This window comes from Poeciliopsis prolifica, unplaced genomic scaffold (assembly GCF_027474105.1).
Source record: "Poeciliopsis prolifica strain line A6 unplaced genomic scaffold, Auburn_PproV2 SCAFFOLD052, whole genome shotgun sequence".
Lineage (NCBI taxonomy): Eukaryota > Metazoa > Chordata > Actinopteri > Cyprinodontiformes > Poeciliidae > Poeciliopsis > Poeciliopsis prolifica.
The window spans coordinates 1114391-1141210 of record NW_026562427.1 but is presented as its reverse complement, the minus strand read 5'-3'; the positions used below and the strand labels follow the sequence as shown (position 1 = coordinate 1141210).

Here is a 26820-nt window from a genome sequence, read left to right as displayed (position 1 = left end):
GGTTTACTATGAGGCCGACTGTAATAGTGGTAGTGCACAGCATTAGGCCCATCAATGCACATTCATCCGCTGATTAGTTAATAGTGACTGCAATTTGCAGTGTACTTTGCTGGCCATATACCCTTCCTGGGCTGAAAATTGTTGCCCATCAGCATGGCACAGATAATGGTATCTAACATGGGATGTGAGAGGAAATGGGTGACACTCACCTCTGTGAATGTATGCAAGGTTTGGTGTGTGTCTGGGCATGTGTGTGTCCGCTAAACGAGGAAAGTTGGCAGCTCACATTCCCTGTGCATGGTACGAAACAAGAATTTCAGCCTCAAACTCAACCCGTTTAAATTTTCTTTTCCACTTACTGAATTATAAATTACAGAGTCCAAGTGTTTTTCTGCTTGTTCTGATGTGATCTGTAGGAATAAGACATGACAAGATTGTTTTAAAGTCCTAACATCCATCACTTTGACCATACAGCGCTTGCGTCTCAAAGCATTTGTCAAGTGTTTGATAGTGGAGAGACTTAAAAAAAAAATGCCCTGAAGGCATTTAGATCGGAAGGGATAACTGATCGCAATGCCTTGCAAAATCATGTCTTCCACATTTTCTTACTCAACAACCATAAACCTTAACCTATTTTATTGGGATTTTTTTATGATAGACCAAAGAAGAAAAAAAATAGTGCACACTTGTAAAAATAAAATTAAATATGATTTGTAGCACATTTAGCAAACTAAAATTTGAAAGGCATAGTATGGATTTGTCTTTGTTGAAATAAATTTAACCTCTTTGTCTTTTGAAAACCGCTGTGCTGTGATCGTATATGTGTCTGTGACATCATCGGTGTATTTATTAATGTTGGCAGTAGCGGTGTCCGAGTATTGTTAATGTTAATCTGGTAATTGGAGGTGACTGTCAACATGCCCCAGTCAGTGATTTTGAAATCTTACTTGACATCTCTTTACATACGTCATGCTGTCAAACAGGTTCTCAGCTGATTTCTAGATTTTAAGAGCCTGACAGTCAACAAACATGAGAGTTATTAGAGAAACTGAATGCAACAATTTGGTGAAACCTTAATTTATGATTTACTCAAGAAGGGAAAGGAGCGATGAATTAGATTTGATAGTTTTTTTTTTCTCTTTATAGATAAATTGTATCCCTGGAAAACTATGATTTTATTAACTGAAGCTTACCTAATATTATAATTACATCAGTTAAGTGAGACGAAAATAGAGAAAAGTGTTTAAGGGACTGAAAAGTTTTCCTCAGCTTTATATTATGTTCTCTGCTGTACATTCAGGACTATTGTACTGCTTAAAAAAATATCATTTTTCTTTAAGTTCCCTCTTACTCACTATTTATATCATAACAAACAAGTAAAAAATAAGTCACGGCTCTCTTCCATTTCTGGTAAATTTACCTTTGGACAGAAGTATGTGTAGAGAAACTAGAGGAACGCAGGAAGATATTATTAGAACTTTAATGACTTTGTCTTTGTGCAAATACTGCTCCCTTTAATGAAAACATTTGGAAAGGATAAGATAAGTGGGCCTGGCTGCCTGCACATGAAACGCATTTGATTTCTGGTATAATTGTCTCTCTGAACTGCAACTTGAAATCCCTGCTCTTCTCAAGCCGTCTTAATGTGGTGTTACTGGCAGGGCATGACCAATAGGGTGCTGAGGAACTTATCCCCTATTTGACATCACATTTAACCAGCAGCCACTGGGGAATTAGCTTTACCAATGATGTGGGAAAATACTGAAGCACTAGACAAAATGAGGCTTACATTAGAAGACGGTGCACCGTTAACCACAGTAGAGTCAATGAACTGCAGAAAAGATTGCAAGATATGTTATTGTTGTGTAAATACAGCCAGCACTTCTCAGGTTGTGGCAACCTGTTTTGAGTAAATGCTGACAGAAACTGATACCTGATAAAGTGTTGAAGCTTGCAAATGGACGTGTCTGTGCAGCGTTTCCATCCATGATGAAATTTGATAGTTTTTGTTTCTTCAGGGACAATAAAAATCATCACGTTTCTGTTAATGACTTGGGAACCACAGCATGGGTTTGGTCCCATTCCAGGTAATTCTGCGCAGACAGCAGCTCTTAAGTCTGGCATCCTCTGCTGCTTTCTATCAAGGTCATACTTTTCTGCTAAATATCCAAACTTCAAGCATTGTTTTCTAAACTTTTTGAAGCATTTTTCTTTTCTCCCTTAGCATATGCCGGCGAAATGGATGTAATTATCGTCGACATCCACATTGGGTGGAACAGCTGCCTGGAGTCAGTGAAGCAGTCGGGTTTGTTGTTGTGAGGCTGGAGCTGAGGCTGCTCTGCCTGTGCTGAACAATAATACAAGTCTTGGGAGATTAGTTTGAAAACCCACATAGATCTTCAGCTGATTATTTTTTCCTAGCATAAGAAACCCAAATTGTCCGTCTGTTTGGTTGTGTGAAAATTATGGTGTCGACTTGGATGATTTTAAATTTCACTGTCTATGTCTCTAAGGGAATCAGTGGCCCCCACAACAGGCAGTTTCAGCATTCGGCCGTCAAGCGTAGAAATCTATCAGTATCCTGACTTGGTGAAATTTGTTCTTTGCCACACTAAAGTTCTCTGAATCCATCTGATTGGGAGGATTTCTCTCGTTCAGTGTGACCCTGCAGATGTAGGTCTGGGATCTGGCAAGGCCGAATGTTGAACTTTGTTCTGGAGAAGTCATTATTTTGTGAATTTTGACGTATGCTTGGACTTCCAGTAATGCTGCGAGTGCACAGTGTTCCCTCTGAAAATGAGAACTACTTTTCAATTATCTCAAAAGGTCAAACGTAAGTGTGAAATAGATTTTAAAAATTAAGGGGAAAAAAAAACATCTCTTAATCTTAGTTTGTCTATCAGAAACTTGACAGTGTAAACTTGTATTCTGACCTTGTCGTGATTTCACCCACCATGTTACTACCACCACCATGTTTCCCTGTGATTATCATTTTGTGTTGGTGATTTGCTATGTTGGTTCTGTTTGCCAAATGTGTTCAGAACAAAGATGATGGGAAAGAAGGTTTTATAAAATAAATGGATGTAGAGTGCAAGTCCAAATAAAAGGCTTTGGAGAGTAAAAAATACATCTCCTATAACAGTTTACAATGAGCATGTTATGAATATCTAATAAATTATGTATATGAAGTTTAAAGAACATGTTTAACAAATATCTGAAAAGTGTGGTGTGTAAATAAAAAAGTAATCCTTTTAAGCTATTCATGCAGAACATTCGCACCTACACCCCTACAGACAGAAAGGCATATAAACAAGGCCATTCTTCATATGAAGAATGCACATTAGCATAGAAAGGTGCATTGTTTCTTTAAACACTGTGAATTAGAGAGCAAGAAAAACTACAATCCCTCTTTTTTCTTATTTCAGTCATACGGATTCAGCAAGACCTGTTTATTGTTACTCTGTGTACTTCCGACACAAGGATTTCCATTAGCTGTTTTCTGTCCACATCTTAACCTGAATGCACGCTCACAGATTGCACATTTCCTCCTCTGAGAAACTGTTTTAAATGTTAATCCATTTCATGGTGAATGAGTTCCCTGCTGGCATGAAATGCCACTAATGTTAAGGTTGCACAGTATTGGTTTTATGTGTGGAGAAGCTGTGCTTGCACGATTGCTTTCTAGCAAAAATATGCAGCCGTACCGTCTTAATATAATCCTATTGAGAGAGCGTGATTGTAAAGAAGTCCGAGGCAGATAACTGAGGCCTTTTCCTATTTATTAAATGCGTCTGCCTGCACATTGCTGTCAGTGTTTTGAACTCTTTTTGGATCATGCAGGGTTAGCAATGCCCCCTCAGCTTAAATTACCGTGCTGTTTCTCTACTGTGTTTTGGCCGCGGCTGCTATAACAGCGATATTTCTGTCAACCTCCTCTTTTTTTCCCTTCCCATCCAGCTGGATTGTTTTTCTTTTTTTTTTTTTTTTTTTTTTGCAGTGTTTGCTCCTCTCCACCAGCGTACATCCCAGAGCTATTAGTTGTTCCAATAAGCACCTATCATTTTCCATCTGAATAAGTCCTTACTGTCTGATGCACTTTAAACTGTCTTGTTGGCGTTTATGGTTGAAAAATAGGGTTCGGTGGATGTCCGCCCTCTGGGCTCCCGATCTCACCCTGGGACATCAATTCTCGGTTTGATTGCCACCCTTGATCTAGCGGTGGGGTTATCTTGTATGGTTGATTTGTAGCACCTGTTCTCTGCTAATGGTTCTCCAAGCTGATCTTTGCAGCCATATTGTGTCTCTTTGCTCAGAGTACTTCCACCTCACACTTCCATTTTCTTTCTTTTTCATTTTGTAATGCCTCTTGATGTGGTGGGTAAAAATAGTCTTTAACTTGTACAAATCATGGTGAAGCCTGCAAAGCAAAGCTTGTAATGCCTTTGTGAGAAAATGGAATGTAAACCAGAATTCATCAAAACCTCCAGGGAAGTGATAGGTGATAGATGGAGAATTTTCATTTTCTTTGGAAATTTGCACAATTATCAATCTACTTGTGTGTTAGATTTTAAGCTACAGCCACCAAGCAGTCAGTTTTTTATTTTTTTTGAGCTGACAAAAAAAACTTTCTGCGCATTCAGAATCTAGTAGTTCACTGTAAATTACGTTTTAATGAAATATGCAATTCTTGTGTTTAGAGCAATGTCGTGCATTTTATTTTAATGAAATTGAAAGCAATCAGCTGCCTGCCGTATCTCCTTTCAAGTGGAGAGTTTCCCTGCTTCTAAATGACTAAGAAAGAGGTGTCCGCTTGACGCGTCTGGCCGGGCAAGAACAGCATCAATCAAAGAAGCAGCCAAGCGGCCATCAGTAGCTCTGTGGAGGAGCAGAAGGCATCCAGATTTCATGTGGGAGAATCTGTCAACACTTTGCACTCCACAAATCTGGAGCGGGAAGAAGAAAGCCATTGTTTAAAGAAAATCATTAGACTTCCTGTTAACAGTTCGCTACAAGTCATGTGTGGGGGGGTCGCACCAAACATTTAGATAAATGTGCTCTGGTGAGACCAAAGTTGAACAATTTGGCCCTCAAGCAAAACACGGTGGGTGGCGCAAAATCAGTACTTCGCACCATGCCAATGTTGAGACATGGTGGCGGAAGAGTCATGCAAGAGGGATGTTGTTTTTTCAGAGTAGACGATGGGAGCTAAACATAGAGCGATGATGGGAGAAAAGCTGTTAGAAGCTGAAAAAACATAACAAAATAACATTGAGAACGTTTATGTCCAAATCCAAACCTAAATTCAACTAAGAATGACTGTTAACACCTTCCCGTTACTTAAGCAGATTTTCAAGGAAAAAATTAGCAATAATTTCAGCTTCTGACTGTACAAAGCTAATAAAACAGATTTCTGTGATTGCTGCAAAACATTGTTTCTACGCAGTACTGATAGATTTTAGTTATAATAGTTTTTATAACCACACATCACTTTCATTCCACTTCAGTGCTACTGCTTTGTGTTAGTCTAGCCCACAAACCAATGTTTTAATACACTGAAAATTGTGGTTGTTGTGGTGCTGGACAAGCTCTTTGTCAAAGCACCTGTACATCTTCATTTGCAATTGGGGACCCATAAATCAAGCTGTAAAAAGGACTTCTCGTTATTCTGTGCAGAGTTTCTTAAAACATTTAGTGGCGACTAATAAGAGGCGTCAATGGGAGTGATGACAGTTTCATTAATGTTCACTATTGACCACTTTTACCAAAATTATTTGGTCCGAGGAACATAAAACAGAGGCGATTAATATCCGAAAGGCAGCAATAAACAGCAGACAGTAATACTGGTTGTGAAACATTTCAGTAAGAACAACACTGTCACAGTGCACTAACCTTCACATTTGGTTCTGCAGAGTGAGACTCTATAGGAAACCTCGTTGTCCCTGATAAACAGAGTTCGAGGTCAGGTTGGGGCTGCTTTCCAATAAACTGCATCCTCCAGCTGGACAGGAAAGATCAACATTGTGTTCTTCAGCCTGGTCAGCCTGGTAGATACCTACTATCGGGTTGTATTTTAATTTTTTTTTTTGGCCACCTCAGAATTATATTTATTTTTTTTTTAACCTTTCACGTTAAGGCACAAAAACTCAGAAAATCTGAGAAATTTGATGATACCGCTTCTTCAATATTTTCACTTCTTTGACCCTGTGTTTGAGATAAAATGAGTTTTCCTCGCTGTGTCACTAAACCCAATGCTGACGTAGGTCATCTGACATTTGCCGCCTGTCCTCTGTGGTTTCATTTTAGGAAATGAGACATGCAAAAGTCTCACCAGGTTGGGTGACAGACAAGATGCGCAGTCGGTGAAAGTTGAGAGGAAATGAAAAAGGCGAGGAAAGGTGAGGGTGTCAAATGAAAAGCCTCTTATTCACGGAAAATATCCTCTATTTACTCCCAGATGTCGATAAGCACCTGAGTCTGCTCATTCTACATCTGACAGACTCTTGGTATAAAGTTCCGGTTAATTGTATCAGGGCATAAACAGAAAAACAGAAGATGGACCAGCTCATTTGTCCAAGCAAAGCTCTCCTTCATAAACAAAGTATTTTCTTTACTGCTACCCTCGGGGTAGATTATTAATCAGTGACTAATCTGACAAGTTTGAAAGTTCCGCAAACACATTTGAGTTGCGTTTTTTCTCATTGGAAATGACAGCGTCTAGCGCAGCAATGTGAAATCAAGATGCACTCTAGCAAAAGTGAAGGTAATATGATCAGGAGCTCTGCAGTGACTCGCAATCATATTGATACACCGAAGTGTTTCAAATGTTGCCCCATTGCAACGGCAGTATGCATTTTTTAAAATCAGAATTGTAAGTGAAGGACTAACACAAACTTTTATCGGTACTCACACTTTTGTTTTGAACAATGATTTCATTTTGATGATCTTCTGTGAAGATCAGATTTGTGCAGACAGTTGTCAGTGGATTTCTGCAGCTCCTCCAAATTGACCTCCAGTGCTTAATTTGTTCGCTGCTTCTCTTCACAAAGTTCTCTTTGCCCGGTTAGCTTCCGTAGAAAATCATGCCTTGTGTGACATCTGCAGTCGTGTCTCACTCTTTCAATTTTCAGATGAGAAAGAGTAAATCTTGGTTTTATAAACTTCTGCTGGAGATAAACTTCTGCTCTACAACTATCGCAGTCGTCGTTTCCTGTGGTCTTCATATCACCGTTTACTCACAAATGTTCTCCATAAAATCTCTGAGACCTTCGCAGAACAGCTGTATAAAAGGCAGATGCTGCACATATTCTACAAGAATTCCCAAGTCGGGACAGAACTGTGGGGAAATTCAGAAATGTATATTCAACGTGAAAAAGTTAAAGGGGTCGGACACTTTTCCAAAGCTGTGGAAACGTCTCTTATTTGTACAGCTTCCCTCCTAGGGCAGAGAGTTTGCGGGACAGTTCAGGATCACAAAGATGTGCTTCACAAGCCACTGAACCAAAAAGCCAGGCCTTTGTCAGCAGGAACCCTTGAGACACACAGATTTTAGAGTAAATTAATAACCTGCATGCAAATCAGTTGGAGTTATCTAACCTCTAATCATCATCAGTGTTGCTCTTTTGTTTGCTCGAGTGTCTGCATGACTGACAATTCTGATAACTACATTCTTTTGTAATGTTGTCTTTATAGAAAGAGTTGTAGCTGTTTTTTGTTTTTTTTTGTCAAATTAAAGTGTTTGTGTTTTGTCCTGAAATCACGACAGTGGAGCTATCGTTTAAATTGACACAAGCATTTCTCAGCTGTCAAAGTCCCTCTTCTTGGTTGTTGTTAAGCCCTGACCTTCTTCCTGTTTGATCTGGTGGTATTAAGTAGACTCCCCACATAAAATGACCTGCACATAAACAAAAGTTGCACGTTTTTTTTGTCCGAAGCAGGAACTCGGTACATGACCTGACAAAAAAAGAATTTTGGAAGACCTTGCAAATGCACATATTTTCACTTTGAAACGCTGACTCCAACATGTTTGAGATGCGTGGCACTCCCAGTGCTGCTCACCACAGCTGTCCTCCAGTGCTTAAGTTGTTGGGGCTGCGGAGTGATTCAGAGGGGCTGCAATTTGTTCCATGTTGTCACTTCTAAACCCAGGGAAGGAAATGGTTAGATGGCTCCGATCAGTCTGCTTGGCCAACACTGAATAACTCCAAATATTACATGATGTATGCTTTTAGAGCTAGGAAGATGTTTAATGCTAGGTGGGAGAAAAATAGAAGGGAGGGAACATGTCTTAGAGCAGGCAAGTGGGCAGTGGATTATATTTATGTGCCGGAAAATCGGCTGAATAATCCACACATACAGTCGATTTAGCCCATTTTGATCTAATTTGGGTTCATAAAGGTTTCTTATAGGGTGCTTTTCACTCATTCTAAGCAGTTTGAGTTTTTCTGCAATATGACAACATTGGCCAAAATATTACAGCTTCATGATATTCCCACAAAACATCAAAGGAAAATGTGATATGATGGAATAGCTTTTATAGACAATATAATAGAAAAAGTTGTTTTTTTTAAATGCTGCTGAAATATATATGTTGATCATTACAGATACAATATCACCAACTATAACCATTCAAGTGCATAATGTTCAGAAAGTTACACATGATTAACAAGTTGATATCAATTGATCAGTTTGTCAGGTTATCTGCTCAGAAAAGCTTTAAAAACATCACAAGTATTTCCAATCAACTGTGTTAAAATATTATTAATCTGCTTCAAGCAGACGTCAAATAGCTAAAGATTCCTTTAGTGGTCACTCCACTTTCTTTATCATCGTATTAAAATGAATTAAACTAGAAATGTACAGATCAGGCTTTTTCTGGCTGCTTTTCCCATGTAGACTCCAATCTGCCAATTTCAATTCATGATTTTTACACCATTTAATGCTAGAACTGAATTGTCCAGTATTAACAATCCGGCCCTGTTTCCTAGTCCTTTGCTAGCACATTGAGTGACTTTCTGCTGCTTCACCGTTTTATTTGTTGGCCGTTCAGAGATAGCACTTTACATGATCTCACCTGATTAACTACAGAAACGTCAAGTAGTTATTTGAGGTTTCTGAACCAACCTGCCCATTCTTGCCCAAACATAGACATCAATCCGACTTATTTACTTTCTCTTTTTCTGACTTTTCTCTGTAAGGCCCAGAGATGAGGATCCCTGTAGATCAGCAGTTTCTGAAGCAGTCAGACCAGCATGACTGGCACCAACACAACAACGCATTTGACGCCACTTAAATTCCTGATTCTGACGCTAGCGGTGAAATCGCTGTCATCATCTTAATGCCTAAATGTACAGGGATGCTGCTATTTAATTACTAGATTTGCATATGTCATTGAACTGGTCTACCTGGTAATGTGGCCAGTTAATGCTTGCATCTATTTCATCTGCACAATTACACACCCGTAATTATTTTAAGGCCCAAGTGGGGGTTTTAATGTTTTACCGAAGGACTCTTCTACATGCGGTGGGGCTGAGGATCAAACCACCAATCCTCCAAATGCAAAATAGCCACTTTCCACTGAACCACAGTAGCCGCGTTGGAAAAACACCCTAAAGGGGCTTTTAGTTTTGCAGTCTATGTTTCCATTATTAATCTGCCTTCATAATCCCTCCTCCTGGTCCTGCATGCTCATTTAATTTCTTTCTGGCCTAGCAAGGGAAGTGTGTGGGATCATGTCAGGGCTTCAGAGATTGAGAATAAATCAACTGCTTCACTTATAGCTTGGGAGACTCTGCTTAATAGAAGGAGTATCATTATGAACATCTGGCGCACCAGAGCACTCAAGGTTCCCATGCGTTATTACTGGTGAGACCTTGCACCGGTAAATAAATTATTAATTTGATCATTTTTTTGCAAGCAATTACAAATTGCAAACTCTTGAAGATAGATGAGATTATGTGGAAAACGATGACAGTCTAATCAGTTCAGACAGTGCAATGGGTGTTTGTGCATTCAGTTGCATCTTAATTTGTTTACTCATTATGAAGATGAGTTTCACTGTCACAACCTGTTTGGTCTCACACCCGTTAAATTTCTCCACATTCTTTGGTTGTCTGGCAGGCAGACAAAAGACGGCTGCTCTGTCTTCCCTCGCTGCAACACGAGACTGTCATTGGTAATGACGTCTCCTCATCGGGACGCAATCTGCCAAAGGAATTTAGACGGTTTTGCTATAAAGAGTCGATGTGTTAAAAAGGAGTGACTCTGCAGACGTCACACATGTCACTCAAGACAATTAGGGAATCACATTTCTGCAACATTGTTAGTGATTAAAAGATGTGTTGCTTGTAATTACCTGAATGAGCGCAGTTTCATGTTTATAGCTTTATTTTTTTTGCAACACATAACAAAAATAATGATAATAATAATGATAATGAAACAGACACCCAACCCAATGCATTAAATCACAGCAGTTGTTAAAATGTTGACATTTAGGGGTAGCCGTCATAAAGATAAAACGATATATTTTACTTGGTTTCTCGTGTCTTATCAGTTTCTGCTGGTTCAGTGGAGAAACCTTAGGAGGTTTTTGTGGAAACTGTAAAGTTTCTAATCTGAATAGAACAAACTGTGGAGCCACAAGTTTTGTGAAGGCATTTAGAATAAAAGCCCATTTAAAAAAACACCAATGTTACAATGACTGTCGACTGGTGTTTCTCTACACCCAAGATCACAGGAATGTGATTTTTCATATTCCAGTTGGAGTTGACAGACAAGGGAATCTTTGACTAGGCCTCCTCTTGCACAACCCCACTGAACTACTTGGGACAAATGACATAATACCAAGACCAATGTCCTTCACATTGTAGAGGCTTCCCTCATTCAGCGCCATAATCAAATGAGTAAATTGCCAAACCTCTGCAGAACTTGGAGACATGCTGAGAAAGCAATTACACTGATAGAATCAACACCAATGTTCTCAGCACCTTTAGAAGATAAACAATCCCTCAGTATCATAGGTCCTCCATCATACTTAATAGGGGCAGGACATACAGATCCTTTATTACTCATCAAACGCACTTGGTTTGTGTGCTGCCCTAAAGGAGATCATAAATCTAATCTGACCAACGCAACCAACTCCAGATAAAATCTCAGCAGTTTTTTTTTACAAACTCCATACTTTCCGTGTATTTGTTCATTTTTATTTATTTTTTTGCTGACAGGCTTTCTAAAATAATATCTATAAAGCCCCTAATGGTTGATTACGGTGACTTGGTGACTTCAATATCCCGTTACTCTGTGTAGTTGACTACAAGTGAGCTTTTTTTAACCAACCGCACCATCGTCTGTGGTGGCAAGATTGCTTTTGAACAGATAACAGATAAAACCACATTTCATTCTATGCTTTTGGGTTATTCTGTATAGGACACATCACGAAGAGGGAACCTGGAAAGAAGGGCTGAAAACAAAATGTCACTGCAAGGACCTATTTAAAGGATGTGCTCACTGCTCGGTCTGCTGGACTCTTCCAACAGAGTCTCAGAAGGAAGATGAGTCTAGAAATTGCTGCTGAAAATAAGAAGGAAAAAGTAAGTGTACTGTGCAGGAACGCAGAGCTTTTAGATGGGCAGATTGTAGAAAAAGGGAGGGAATGCAGGGAGAAGAGGGAGCTGGAGTGAAGACAGGAGGGAGTGGATGGGGGAGATGCAGAAAAATGAGGTGAGGGGGGGAAATAGATTATAGTAGTAAAAGATATATGGAGGTAAAAATAGACCAGAGAGGAAATGAGAATGCAGAGAAAAGCTAGGTTTGGTTGAAGAGAAGCAGAGAGAAAACAACACAAGCTCGTGCTCTATTACCTTAATTGGAGAGAATAGTATTTGGTATTCTGACGCCGAAGATAAAAGCAAGAGCAAGTCGAGATGCAGATCTTTTGCTGCTTTCTTCGTTTATCTGTTACCCCTCAACCTTCAAACAAACTTGGTCTCCTGAAAAAGTGATTCACAGCAACCTGCAAGCTTAGCGTGTGATTATCCAGCTGGATCTTGCACAAATAGGTTGGAAATATGTACTTGGCCCGTTTAATCAATGCCTACCAGGCGAATAGCAGATTAATGACAAAATCAGGGCATTTGTCTTGGAAATGTTTTAATCAGTGGGCTGTGAAGTGCAAAGAATAAAATCTACAAGTTAGGAAAAAAGAATGAGAAAAGCTCGTTTTAATTGTCATCATTTTTGAGTACTTTTTGCCTCAGATTATTTAGATATTAGGAAACAAAATTATGTATACCTTGATTTTATACCTTGATTTTGCAAACAACACAATTCAACCTGCTATCTGCTCTCCAGTGAGTCACAAAATATCTAATCCTGTGGGAGCAGCAGGGGTTTCATCACCATCGCCTGGAGCTCACTACCCACCCAGAAGACTCATCCATTGGAGAGACTTGTCCTGAACTTGACTTGTATACAAATTTAGTGAGTAGAGGAAAACATTACGCTTTAGGAGACTTACCTACCTTCATTAATGACAACCTAATAAAATGTTTGCCAAACCTTTCATTAGGTTTGGCAAACATTTTAAAGTACAAGTACCAAAATTTGTGGTTCAAATTTTGGTACGTTAAGAAGCATTAAATATTGAGTAAGTACGTTGCATATCTGCCTTGCTTTCCAACACAATGGGAAGATGGCAGCACCATTTATTAATTTATTATTAATTGAAACAGGTAGCGGTGAGAGCATTGTACCCAGCAAGACTGTGATGACAGTGATGGAAAAGTTTTTGAAAAGAAAAAATGGTAACTTCGGACCCAGATGAAGGCCCGAGTATGAGTGGATATCAACAAAAGGCAAATACCGTGAGCTTTTTCTTTTCCAAATATTATTGCTTCTCTCAGAAAAGGAACTATTTTCTGTATTCTGGCTAAGAGAATGCTTGTGGGCAGAACTAGTTGTGTGCCACTGTTCAGGCGTACTTTCGAAGTAGACATGTTAAGTGCAATTTGAAATATCTAATATAAAATATGATACAAATAAATCTTTGTGTTTATTTGATTCCTATTCAAGACATCTTGATAAGGACTACTATATATATAAAAAATTTTGTTTGTTTAGATTTTTGGTTGGTGGTGTGCCTCGTGATTCTTTCAATGAAAACGATGTACCTTGGCTCAAAAAAGGTTGGAAAACACTGCCCTATTGACTTTGCTGCTTGATCGTGTAATTTGAAGAACAGTGCAAATGTGTTTCTATTAGGGGAAATTTATGTACCAGCTTTCTGTGGTTAAGATCTGAAATATGTCCATTGGTCAAGCTAATCCTCCTGATCTGGGATTGGTAATGCAACTCATTTGTGGCTGCTGAGCCAGAGCTCGTATGTGTTGAATCAGTGGGAAATCCACAGAAAATCTGATTTAGCCGGCACTTCCTCCATCACTGATGTAATGTCAGCACAAATGTATTGTGTCTCTGGCGACCACTACCTAAACAATAGACAGGCGGTCCTGTATGATATTAGCAGACTGATGAATTAATGGCAGATGAAAGAAAGAAAAAAAAAGTCAAAGTCAAAAGCTGAAACTCAAAACTTAAATACAAAAGTCTTAGGAAGTAGGTATTTTATTTGAAGGTATTTTAAACAAAGCGTCATGTCCAAAAATACTTTGTTTTGTTGTATGCAGACATCCATGTAATATTTCCAAGGTAAACAAAAATTCCATTCATTAAATAAACTTGCCCACAGTGACATAAAACTACGATTATATTCAATAAATTAGGGTATTTCTGAAGAATTTGTCACATTTAGGATCTTAATGTTGAAATTTTGATGTTTACTTTAGTTGACTGTTTTAGTATGCTTCAAATATTTGTTGTTAATGTTATAATCAAAGTGATGGGTAAAACAATAAAAACAAAAATGCTTCAAAACTCCAATCTAGCTTATGGTTTTGCATTTCGTGCTGAAAGCTAGACTGTCAATATTTTATTTCAGTGACCCACAATATCGATTTAGTTAGTCAGCAATCACACAGGAATTTCAAAGTGGGATGGAGTCTAAGCAGTAATTAATTTTAAAGCAGACTTTTACAAATCCATGATGCAAACAATTAACCTTCCCCTCTTCAGTAGCTTTTAGTGCTGAACATTAGTTTAGTTTGCTTTATGGCCTTGTTTTTGCTCTACATCTCTGTGGGATGGGTTGGGAGTGTGCCTGTGTGTGTGTGTGTGTAGTGGGTGTATTTCAGATATTATTCAGCCATAAACAAGCCGTGTGGTCTGTGTTAGGGGTCACGTGTGGAGCTACTGTGTGAAGCTTGTTCTGAACTTGTTCTAGGTGAGAAGTGGATCTTTTGGTAAAGAACCTAAACTTGTGCTGTAATGTTGAAATGTTACATGTTTCTTAATATTTTTTAGATAAAGATACTAATCTCTGGTAAAGGCATCCAGGACCTTGAAAACTTGCATGTTTGTTACTGCAAAATGCAAAACTAAAGCTTAATAACACAATTAAACCATGCATGCATGGCATACTGGATAAAGACTATTAAAATATTTTAATATATATTCATATTTTATTTTGAAAGTGAGTAGCATATAAATTATTTTGATCTATGTTGAATGAAATCTTGATTTTATAAGGTTTTGTTTTATAAAAAGCATGACCTCCAAACTGACCACATAGGCCTTGACTGTTATTTTCTGATGCACCCCTAATTATTAATAATAAATGACATAAACTTTGAACACAGATGCAACAGCCTGAATTTTGTGGCAGATCTTTGATGTCAAGGAGAGTATGGGACAAGAACTTTAAATATTTATTTCTGGCCTTTCTGCTTTAATAATATTTTTACATCAGCACTGAACAATATGGAGCTAATCTTTTGTGTCAGTAACAATTTCCCAGTTAAAGGCCACTGTTGTTGTCTTACGTCTGAACAACACTAATTCGGAGGGGGATTGAGGTCCATTTTGAACGTAGCAATCGGCGGCAACTTTAATAAAAATATCAAAGTGAGTTTTTCATTTGCAAACGAAGAACTAAATGTGTTCCAGTGAACAAGAAGCAGATTTAATAGCAACCGATCTCAGAACCTGATAGAGGCTGGATTCTCAATTCTGTCTCCACCAGAGCAAAGATGCGATGCCCTCAGTGCGGCAGCCTGAGCTCAGCCTTTATAAATTTACCGTTTCGGTGCTTGACACCTTTAGAAAATAAGTAATTGCTCCAAGGTATAGGAGACATAGTTTTTACTGTTGCCAAGTGCAGGATCTATCCCCCCTAACAGGTACTCTTTGTGGTGGCTGTAATTGCAAACATTATAACACTTAGCTCTGTAATTCAGCCGCATGATAATTTTCAACTTTCCGCGTGAGACCAAACTGAAGAGTCAGTGCCTTGCATTCAGTTATATGGACTTCAGGGGTTTTGCAGCTTATACTCCATGAGATGTAGAACATTTGTCTGTAAAGAGGCTAAATAATTCACCTTACACAAAATCCTTTGCCTGCCTGCAGCTAAAAATTTACTAGTGTGAATCGTCAATTTCAGAAAATCTTTTTCCCTGCGAGGAGATTGTTGATCCATGCATTTCTCTGGCCTGTAAATATAGTAATATTTGTTCCCCTACAGGAAATTTACATAACTGCAGCAAAAATAAGAAAAGTACACACAAAAGTGGGGGAAATGACAAGACCTAAGGAATGTTTAAATCCAATAATAGAGAACATCACTGAATACACACAAACATTTACTGCATTGAGTCCAAACAGGAAATTAACGTTCAAGGGTGACTGCACTCAGATAGAGGTGGCACTGATATCATTACACACAATGATGGCTGCAACAGAAAAATGTGTGTTGTTGTGTGTCACTTGTTGATAAAAGTGACAGCTGCATGGAGGAAGGTGCTGCAATAATGTTCTTTGGTGCATTTAGTGTGAGTCTCAGTGAGCGATTGTCCAGGAGTGAGGATAGCTCAGGTAGTAGCACCTTATTGAATACTTAATTTCAAAAAGATAAGCACCAAAATTCTTTATATATTCTTTGTATATCAGAGTCTCTCTATGACTCTGATCTTTTGTAACACATTGAATTACTTTTGGTCTTCTGATTAAAGTTTTGTTTTGGCCTGAAGATGGTTGTGTTTTATGATTGCAGGCAGTAAATATGATTATGAATATAAATGATGAACAGTTTCACAGTTCGAACACTGAATAAAATGGGGGTCCCATTTCTGTTTTCAAAATCGATCTCCAGACGTAAGCGTTGTCATTCTTTCTTCTGGCTTGGAAGCTGGTAAAGAGAGGCATCTAAAAACTCTTTTAGAAGGTGAAAGGACACATTTCCCATCATGCACTAGGCCAAATAGAGCTCAGCCTGCAGCTGTTTGCATCTTATTAACTCTTGATCACTTGTGTAACTATAAAAAGTCAAACACAAATGTAAGCACCATTAGTTGTGCTTGGAGCTCCATTAATTGGTACCGCGCAGCTCATGTAAACAAGCCTATTATGTGTCTCTCTCTGATTCATCACTAACACTAGTCCATCACAGCCAGTCTTTTTAAAAATGCTGTAGATTAGCAACTGTGTGCAATATTGGAATGGATAAAGATTAGTTTCAATCCATTGTTAAAACTTGGCTGAGGCTTCAATTGATTCTTTTTTTAAAATTAGCAAAAGTATGTAATGCTAGATCTGCAAATTTTGAAAGTGTTTCTTGCCAAATTTTAGGAATAAATATCCAGGAATTAACCATTTTTTTAGGCCACCCTGGTAAAGGATGTAAAGCTGAATAAAAGTCTCAAAAATGGTAATTAAACACTGGCAAAATTGTTTTAAAAAATACCTGCAGTTGCCTTCAGCGAGCTTTGGAGATTTGCCTGGGACAATTTCAGTTGTAAATTGACGTTGCTATGTTTAAAAGACATTTTGAAAAATATTTCACTTGTGTTTTTAGATGAAATTTGGAAAAACCTATCACTTGTTGAAAGGATTTACTTTCCCAAAATGTCATTTTTTAAAAATAATAAAATTATATCCAGAAGTTAAGAGTATTGGAGAGAATTTTTGAAAACTTATTTTCTTTTCTTGAGACAGACATACAAAATAAACAAAGACAGAAAAAAAAAACCTTTACATTTGATACAATTTTTCCATCAACATGCTCAATTTTGCATTTTAGGAAAATGTCAAAAAAGACAAGGAAAACACTGCAGCATTAAAAGAAACCTTGGCTGCAGATGAAAACCCTTGGCCTTGAATTCCTGGCAGATGCTTTCCCAGGTTTATTTGTCATCTTAAAGCTAAGTACCATCAGTGTGCCACTGCTGCCAAAAGAAATACTATCAATAACTCTCTGACTTGCTCACCCATGCTGAATCGTCTACACATCGAGTCGCTGTGACGCTGTTTGGAGCAAGAAGGAAATCCTTAGCGTTCAGATGCTGGAGTGCGGAGCTTCCAGCAGGTTCTTTCTAAGCCAAAGTGAAAGTCCTGAGGTGAATTCTCAGCCCACATGCCTTTGCTGTTCTGCAGAAGCAGAGGCTCTGCACACAATTCATGGCTCCTAACGATATTCGTCTGACTCCACCTCGGTTTTTCTTCATTCCTTTACAACCACAATTGACTTATTTGATGCTATCTTTTCGTGTATGCACTGACATGTCATATGGATGTGTGTGTGTCTGCTTTTTAGATACATACAGAGAAGTGTGACATGTTCCAAACTGCATTGGCTCTTCTGCAGTCTTTTCCATTTCTTATGACTGGTTCTGTGGATGTTTTTTCTCAAGAGGTTTATTTCTTGATCTGAAATAAAATCAAAATAACAAAACATTGTTTTCTTTTCTCAGTCATCTCATTGCAGTTAAATTATTTCTCTAATAGGTTTGACGTGTTGCTTTTCTCTGTTCTTTCTCCAGAGACTTACCTGTGTTTGGAAGATATGAGGTGTGCAGGCTCCTTGTGGATTGTTTGGTCTCTTCTGGTGGTAAGCTTTCATTTGGCTTTCATAATTTAACTTTGCAAAGTCCTCAAAGCCCTTCCTATTTTATATCCCGTGCACACGTGCAGAGCGTTCAGTTTCTATTAAAGGGAGATGTAATATGTTTTGGTCGGATGGTTTCATTTATCAGCAAGAATCTCAATATCTCATGATTGCTTTCCACTAACCGTTATGATTTGTGCTATTTAATTAGCTCAGCTTGGCTGGAGAAACTAAAAGATGAATGACTCGGGAGTGTATTTGTTGTTTTTTGCGTGAGTAGTGCCTGGGTGCACAGGTTCTGATATCGACACAGAATAAAAAACACATTCCCATGCTGTGATTGTGCATTCATTAGTTTTCATGTTGTGGACAGAAATTACATTTTAAAACTCTTAATTGCAGCCAAATAATCATTAAAATAGTACTCCACAGTTACCAGAGAAGGCACAAATAAGGCATTATCTGTTTTTTAATTTTGTAAAATATATTGGAATAAATATTGTGTCAGATTATTTACTGAAAAATGACTACAAAAGTAAAGTAGCATAATTTATTTAGTAAATAAAACATACACAATAATTAATTTAACAGTAAAACGTTTTCATAGTTGTCTTATTAGCAGTCATTTGAGGTTTTAAAACGTCTTCATTATTTGACTACATGCACCAATGTTCTTATAAAAACCCACTGGTCTATAAGGTGTAGCATACACAAATTTGTTTCCAATATCTTATTGTTGTCAGGATGGATAATTTCCACTTGTTTTTATTCTAAATCAGTGACGTACAGAAATTTTCAAGCTGCAGCTTTCTGAACAAATAAGTACGTCTTCAATCTCTTAATTTTTACAGTCAGCATCCTCTGTTTATTTAGTTTTCAAAATTAGAAGTAAAATAAAGTATTCATGTTTAGAAAGACTCAGTGTTTTGAGGTGAAAAGTCAAGTTCAGGTTTAAACTGCAGAACAGTTTAGATTTTGAACCAGATGATAAAACGTAGTCCCTGTTCATAAAAAAAAAAAACCCTTACACAATACAAACTAAAGATTCAGAGAATACATGTGCAAAAAAGCAGGGGTATAAATTACTATCTTTTTCACTTTTCCTTAACAATAAAGGACATACTCCCCGCGGACCATTCCTCTCACTTTTGTGACCCATTTCAACCATTTCATAATTTGCCCACATTTGTTCAAAACTGACCACATACAAATGAATTTAGCTAAACTGAAAACTTGCATGTGTGTTCCTAATGTCTAGTGAAATTAAATCAGGAAGTTGAAGATGATATTGTTGTTTAAAAGAAAAAAATAAAATCAGCAACTCAAACGATAAGTTGACCCCAAAACTGTGCATTCCCCCTGGAAGAGTTAGGTTTAAATTGATCTTCTAATTTGACCAGCATATTTGTTTTGACTTGTTGTAATATTAATAATTTTGAGTGGCCCAGTAAGACCGATAGTTAGAGTCTGACAGAGAATCTGTGGACGTCATTGAGCTTTGGAACACATTGTCAAAATGATAACAAATGCTTTGATTGCTGCTATACAAATAAAGATGTTTCCAGTGATTACTGAGAAAGGTATACATTAACTTGAAATCTATTTTTTTTTCGTTGCAATGTAAAAAGAATATATTTATTAAATTAAGCTGTGTCTTCATTTGGCTCAAGGCTTTTTTCTTGAATAAATCTTCAGATCTATCAGCTCAACCTTCACCGCCGCTATGGGGCTGAGCCATAATGTCTTCTCTTTGAGAAATGGCATTAATTAGCTTAATGGACTCTTTTCTAGTCATTAGTAAAACATCCCAGCATGACACACCGAAGAACTACAAATCATGCAGGGACAACTTTGCTGTGCTTTGTCATTAAAAAGGGAACTTGATGGCAGTAGTGCAAACAAATGTCACGGATGTTCTGATGCAGATTATGCAATAAGAAGTGGAAGCTGTCGTTTTAATGATTACAGTTGGCAGCAAGTGAAAACCCAAAGTTTAGTTTCTCAAAAATAAAGATAATAAAAGAACAGCTTTGTAATACTTGTCGTGTTCACGGCTTAACCATTAATAGGGAAGACTGCTGAATTCACAGATGTTCAGCTGACAGACACTGACACCCTCCACAGGGAGGATTAGCCACAAAAGGTCAATAATAAAGATCAACCTGTTCACAGAGTGCTTTATCCAAGCATATTAATAGAAAGTTGAGTGGAAGGAATAAACCCAGCCTTGGAAGAACTTTAAAGGAAAACCCATTTAAGAATTCGGAGCAGATTTATTGGGTCTGGACTGCAGCTGGAGTCAGCGTTTCAGTGTTCAAACTGTTGGAAAGCAATCATGAGATATTGACATTCTTGATGATAAATTAAGAGTCATCAAAACTAACAGGAAGAAGAAAAAAGAATTATATATAACTCTGATTTTTTTTCAAACTTCTGATCGAATGTAAGTGTTACTGTGGATTGTAATTTTACGTTGTTTTAAATGCTGTTTTTATTTAATTCAGGAGGAATTAGATGCTGTAATAAAGGAAGAATGAGGGGTTTTTTTTTTAAAAGAGAAAGAAGATTTTTTTTCTTTTTTTCGATATTGGTGGTGGCCTGGTGGTCGTATGTATGACGTCATTTACTTCAATGCTTGGAGTGACATCATATGTACGGCTGCTAAACTGCTACATGGGACATCCTGTTTTTGACGATACTTTTACGCTTTTTTTTTGTCTTTTGCGAGCTTCTTTTGTGTCACAAGAGGTAAGGACATCACTTGGCTCCTCTGAAAAGAGTCGGGTTAAAGAAGCTCCTCAGTCGTGATAAAAGCTGGACATGATCCTGGCAAAGTATTCTTCAAATAATTCATGAAATGCAAATGCATAAGCCTGGCACTCGGAGAGGCTTAAATTTCGCCCCCAGAAAAGTAAGATTAAGATAAGTCACACCAATATAAGTTCTTTATCCTTCAGTGAGCAGCACGATCAAATCGGCATTTCATACAGCACCTTTTCATTTTACATCTACCTCCAAATACAAACAATAGGACTAAGATATGATTCATTTAGAGAAAAAAAATAAATCAGCTGCTTAACTTCTTTTGTGTGATCCGAAACACATTTTAATGAGTCACACACTTGGAGAGAGACCAGAATTTTAAATCAGAGAAATTGTGATCAGAACAGCTTTCAAGGAACTTTCCAGATGCCTTCCTCCATTTAAAATGCCATCATTTGTAAAGACGTGCGCCTTTATTCAAGCTTGTCTTTCTGCAAAGTGAAACATTTGAAGACCTCGCTGCTGCTGAAGATGATTCTTACACTTTATTGTGTTCCTGGCCGTGGAGGGAATGTAAATGAGAACACATCTGATTTCTTTTTCTCCACAGCTCAGGGAGGCAGCAGACGCTGGAACAATCTCAGACACATCGCTCAGTCCTGGACTGAGCACCGAGATGGGACAGAGTGAGAAGGTGCTGAGCCAAGGTCAACACAGATGTGTCGAGCCATCCAAAAGATTTGCCCAAAAAAACAGAACCGGTGAGAGGCAGACATCAAACCACTCAGAAACTGTGACAGATAAATGGTGGTTTGCAAATGCATTCATACCCCTTGAATTTTTATTCAGACTTTGTCACAAACTACGAGAATTTCACCTACCAGCTTTGAACAGCTCAAGCTATGTCTTTTTTTAATGTTCTTCCCTGCATAATTCCTTAAGCTTGATAAGATTGGATAGCGTGTCTGTCCAACACAATTGAACACAATTTTCAAGTCTTGCCACAGATTCAGGATCGGATTTAGGTCCTTCATGCACACGCTGAATCACTCTTAAGATAAACCGTAACGTTTTTGCTGCGCTTCAGGCATTCGTTTGCACAACACCAGTGACCTGAGTAGCTCACACTGGGATTTTTTCAAACCAGATCTCAGAGTGAAACTTTTCTGTAACAACCCCAAACTCTGCAGATAACAACAAAAACAATTGCGGGTAGCATTGGGCTGTGTTGTGGTATTTAACCTGTTCAGCTTAGCACAATTTCTGATAAATAATATATGTGTTATATGAGCAGTTTGATCATAGGAGACAGATGGGTTATTATTTACAATCAGGTAGAAGCTAAGGGTCAAAAGCAGATGCACATTTGACAACATGAAAAAAAATAACGCCATATAGTGGCCTGGCAGAACGACTGCAGCTCAGTCAAGGTGTCTTGGTGGTGACGTCTAAATGTGAAACGTTCCCCCCCATCAACACCCCGAAATACCAGCAGTTTTCAGGCAGTGGTCTCATGCAAATGTAACCTTAGATTCTGACTTTGAGTTTTGGTGTTCAGACTTCTCAGGGTTTTTGTGCCACACTTTTTCCATTTTCAAATGCTGGCTTGAACGGCACCTTGCTAAGCTTTGGGATATTGTTTTACAGCCACATCCTACTTGATGATGCTGATCTTCACGACGCTACTGATGTTCTTTAACAAACCCATTTCCCTTCTGTTTCACAGCTGAGCTTTACTGCTTGCATTAAATCCAAGAAAATACACAGACGTTTTTGGTTTTGATGAAAAAAAAGAGTTTGAATTGAAATACTTTTGCAAAGGTGAGAGCGTAATTTTTTTTTTAAGAAGGTTGGTGGTGATGGCAGTGGTTAAGCACAAATGATCTGACTCTTTTCAGATTGGAAAGGTTCTCTGGACTGTGTCATACTTTGAGGAAAAACCCAGGCAAAATGTATGTGTTTATAATTATACTTATTTGGCTCTTGAGGTCTGTTCTGCGCTCCAATGTGGGATGGGTTTTTGTGCTGGAATGAGACACCGGCTGGGGAATCGGTAACTCTACAGTGTCCAGATCACCCTGACCTCGGTCCAACCGGTAAGTTTTCTGCTTTTCTCACTAGAGTAGAACAACAAGCTGGCTGAACTGAGACCAGCTGGAAACTAGTTCCTGTTGAACTATAAATGTATTTTTTACACATCAATGCAGTGTGTGCGGTTGCGTGCGTGTGTGTGTGTGTGTGTCCATAACGATGAAATCCTCCAACACTTCATCTGCTCTTGAAACCCTGATGTTTTCTGATTTAAGTCAGATTTAGAGTTTATCATTCGAGCACAGCTTCTTAACTTCTTTCAATGCCCTGTTTTCTCATAATGCTAATTCTACCAGGTCTCATTTTACAGCTACTTATTTTCACATTCCATGATGTTAGATTTATTAATCTTGTGTTACATCCTAACATGTCAAATTCTAAGAAAAAAAATGCTTCTGCTTAGAGCTTTCACACCCCTTTCTCTTACACCCTTTTCAGTTGTCTGGTTTTGGGTCATCTTGGAAGTTTCTTCGATAAAGTTATCTGCTCAGTATCCGTCATAAAAGCAGCAGCAGCAACATGTAATTTGTTTAGTGACTCACCATGCCCTTGAGTCAAAAACAATATTAATGAATTGACCTTTCCATAAGTTTTATGGGTGTTTGTGCATTTGGCAGACGGGTGCACCAGGTAGGTGCTGCAGTCGGAGGTGTTTTCTGAAAAGTTGTTTTATTGTAAAATGTCTTACAGTGTAACTTATTGTAAAATGTCTTACAGTGTAACTTGAATGCTCTCGCAAGCCCTTTGCGAGAGCGTTCAAGTAATTGACAGCTATTTTATTGAGCACTTTGCTGGCTGATAGTGACTTGACTTTGATAGCAGCGACTGAGGGTAGTCAGTGGAGCTGAATGAAGTGAGAGATGATGCTTACTCTTCTGCAAACATCACCTCTCTTATGTACTTCCATGCAAAAGATGAAATGCTACAATTTACAGTTTTATTTCTGAGTGAACTTTGTGCAGACTTTGTTTTGCGGATGCAAATTGCCTAGTAAATTTCTGAGTAAACCTGTCCAGTCAGTTCTCACCAAAACCAAAAATGAAATAAATACAGGCTTTTCTCTGGTTGGAGGTGGTAGAATGGGAGGACATATTTTTGGATAACTTTAGTTTGATTTCAGTGTTCAGCCTTTTTCAAGACTGGATAATTTATTAAGGCTTGGTAGGAGGCACAGTCATATAATTGAAAACATTCATATCTTGTGGGCATACCCTGTGCCAACGTTAAAAACATTTTTACAATTATTGGCGTCCTTGATCAAAAGCTATTCAAAACCTTGAAGTAAATGACTGCAGGAGTACAAAATCAAACTGAAAAGATTTATTGAAACCATTGCTGTTAATAACATTTTGCAAATTTGACTTTTTTTTTTCTTTTTTTTTGCAGATGTCAACATTTACCGATTTGAAGCATTCAATATTGTTTAACCATTCCTTTTTGAACAATCTTTTGAATGATCCTTCATCCTCTTTCCACTCAGTCTGTGGGGTTTTCTATATGATTTTGATCTGAAATGACAATTATTTTATGGTTAGTGACTCATCTCTGTGCTGATTAGACCATATGTCTTTGATTATTATCACATGAGACATGTCAAGTGCTTCTCGCCGAAATTCTCGCTGAGTTCAAACGTAAAAAAGTAACAAATGCTTCTTTGTGCTACCTTTTCCCAACACACCATTCAAATGGCAGCCGGTACAAGAGCTGTGCACATCAGATAAAAGGTAAATCATTATCAGATCAGTCAGGCTGGATAAATACGGCCATTTATTTGAGGGGAAATAGACTGTGGACTTCGATTATGTAAGAAAGGTTCATGCTTGATTTGCAGGACTGCTGGTTTTTACAGAATGTAAAAATTTTTACATGGTGGATAATTCGAGGCTCAGTGATGTCTGGCTGAAGAGATCCAGAGTCGGGTCATGCCATGATTTAAGAGATGCAACATGACAAAGAGAGGGGAGGTGAGGTAGAGGACAGAGAGATGAATGAGGAGTAGGTGGAGGGAAAAAAGCAGGAGAGGAATAAAGGCAGGAAAACTGGAGCCGGAGAGATGGATGGGGAGAGACAGTATGAATGAGGGAGCCGGCTGGTTGTTTTTGTACGAGCTGGCTCATGAGGGATCCTACTAGAAATGTCTGTGACTCTAAGAGTCCCCATATGGACCATTTGAAAGCTTGTACTACCGATCTGATGCCGGGAGGGGATTTTATTTCGCGAGGAGTAGATGAGCTGTCAGCTAGGACTAAGCTGTTGTTGCTGCCTCTGTCAAGAATAATGTGATCTCATTCTCGTAGCCTCGTCACGAATCTCTTGTACATGTCTTTTTTTTAAAGTTTGACATTTGACAATTTGCCAAAAAATTACTCCAAAGGTGGAAAACATTCTGTTTGATGCTGCTTGCCAAGGTGAATTAATCATAGTTTTCTAGTACTGCCAAGATTCGCCGTGTCAGGATTATGCCAATATGCTACTGATGAAAAATAACAGAGCGAGGCATCCAAAGCACACACTCTCTACTAAATCTCTCGCTGAAATAGAAAAAAATGTGCCTGCAAATAAATCATTTGGGAAAGTTATTGGTTGATTACACAGTGTGCCACTTCTTTTCTACTTCTCTGCAGAAAACGTGACCAAATATTGTGACAAATCAGGCAACTGGGTCCAAATAGGCTCCGCTTGTGGAGCACCTTTAAAGAGCAAAATAGAGGTAACTGTTTATTGGATTTTTGCCTAGAAGCAATAGAAAGATGAGACAACTTGTGCAACTTCCATGTAAACAACGTAGCTGCTTGTCTTCTTTCTTTTTTTTTTTTTTTTGCCTCCAAAAGGAAATTGGTTTTTTAAAGGATGCGGCAGGAGAGCCAACCACAGAAGCCATGTGGGTCAGAACAGAAAAAATTATTCTTGAAAATGAAAACAAATGCCTAGAGAAAATGAAGAACGCGCTACCTTATAATAAATCAGGTACTGACACGGTTTATTATTATTTTTTAATCCGACATCTGCTAGAGGTTTGAATATGCTTTCATTTTTGTGATGTGATGTGGCAGGCTTGCACTGCAGGAGGAACTGGGATGGCTGGCTGTGCTGGGACGACACTCCAGCAGGAACCTACGCATCCCAGAACTGCCCTGATTACTTTGTAAACTTTGACCACACAGGTGAGACGCAACACTCAAAAAGGCTGTATTAAAAAAAAAAAACTTAAATAAAAATTAAATTACACCTGCTTTACAGAACAGGCCAAAAAGTACTGTGGAGAAGATGGAGAGTGGTTTCGTCATCCATCGAGCAATAAAATTTGGACCAATTACACACTCTGTGTGACAACCGAAGACAAGAGGCCAGCGGTAATGTCTATTTATAAGAGAGGCACTGATCACTGATTTAGTGGCCAGTTTTGTGCTTCTGATTTTTCTTTAAGAAAAAATAGGTTCAATATTTGTTTTTTTCTACTTTCTTATTATGAACAATCATTATTTGTTTTCTGTGCTAACAGCAGGGGCAACATCAGCCCAGTCACAGTTCAGCATTCCTTATAAATTCATTTTAAAAATGAAAACAATAATAATAGAGTTGACCATTTAAAATGAGCTTCCTCTAGCATCTTATTAAGGTGAATAATATGGTTTATGGTTACCATTATAAATATGCACCGTGTATCCCTACAGATTGTACATCTTTACTGTAAGCATGACATTTCCAAAAAGCTGAAAACGTTTCTAAATGCATAACTTTGGATTGCAGACATATGTTGGACAGCTCAAGCAAGAAACCTGCAACTTTGCACCTTCTTGTTATCTGCTGAAAGCCAGGCTTTCCTTTGCTTTCTTCAGTGAATTTTAGAACTACCTCAACACGAAGCTGAACATATTTCCTTTTAGATAAGCTCTTATGAACGCCTCACTGATTCTACAAATGATCTTTTCACATTCATTGGTCAGAGAAAGGCACTCTCTTTTGAAACGCCGACC

At 38.2% G+C, this 26820-nt stretch overlaps 1 protein-coding gene across 1 annotated transcript in view; it reads left to right on the top strand.

The window, feature by feature from the left end:
• The window catches only part of calcr (calcitonin receptor), a 61821-nt gene that overhangs the window by 13876 nt on the left and 21125 nt on the right, over window positions 1-26820 (top strand). Inside the window, exons 2-8 of the mRNA XM_055058922.1 lie at window positions 17925-17992; window positions 21363-21513; window positions 22741-22848; window positions 25468-25553; window positions 25675-25810; window positions 25897-26007; window positions 26084-26196. Coding sequence (XP_054914897.1) covers window positions 17948-17992; window positions 21363-21513; window positions 22741-22848; window positions 25468-25553; window positions 25675-25810; window positions 25897-26007; window positions 26084-26196 — 750 coding nt within the window. The 5' untranslated portion in view covers window positions 17925-17947. The remainder of the gene's footprint in view (window positions 1-17924; window positions 17993-21362; window positions 21514-22740; window positions 22849-25467; window positions 25554-25674; window positions 25811-25896; window positions 26008-26083; window positions 26197-26820) is intronic.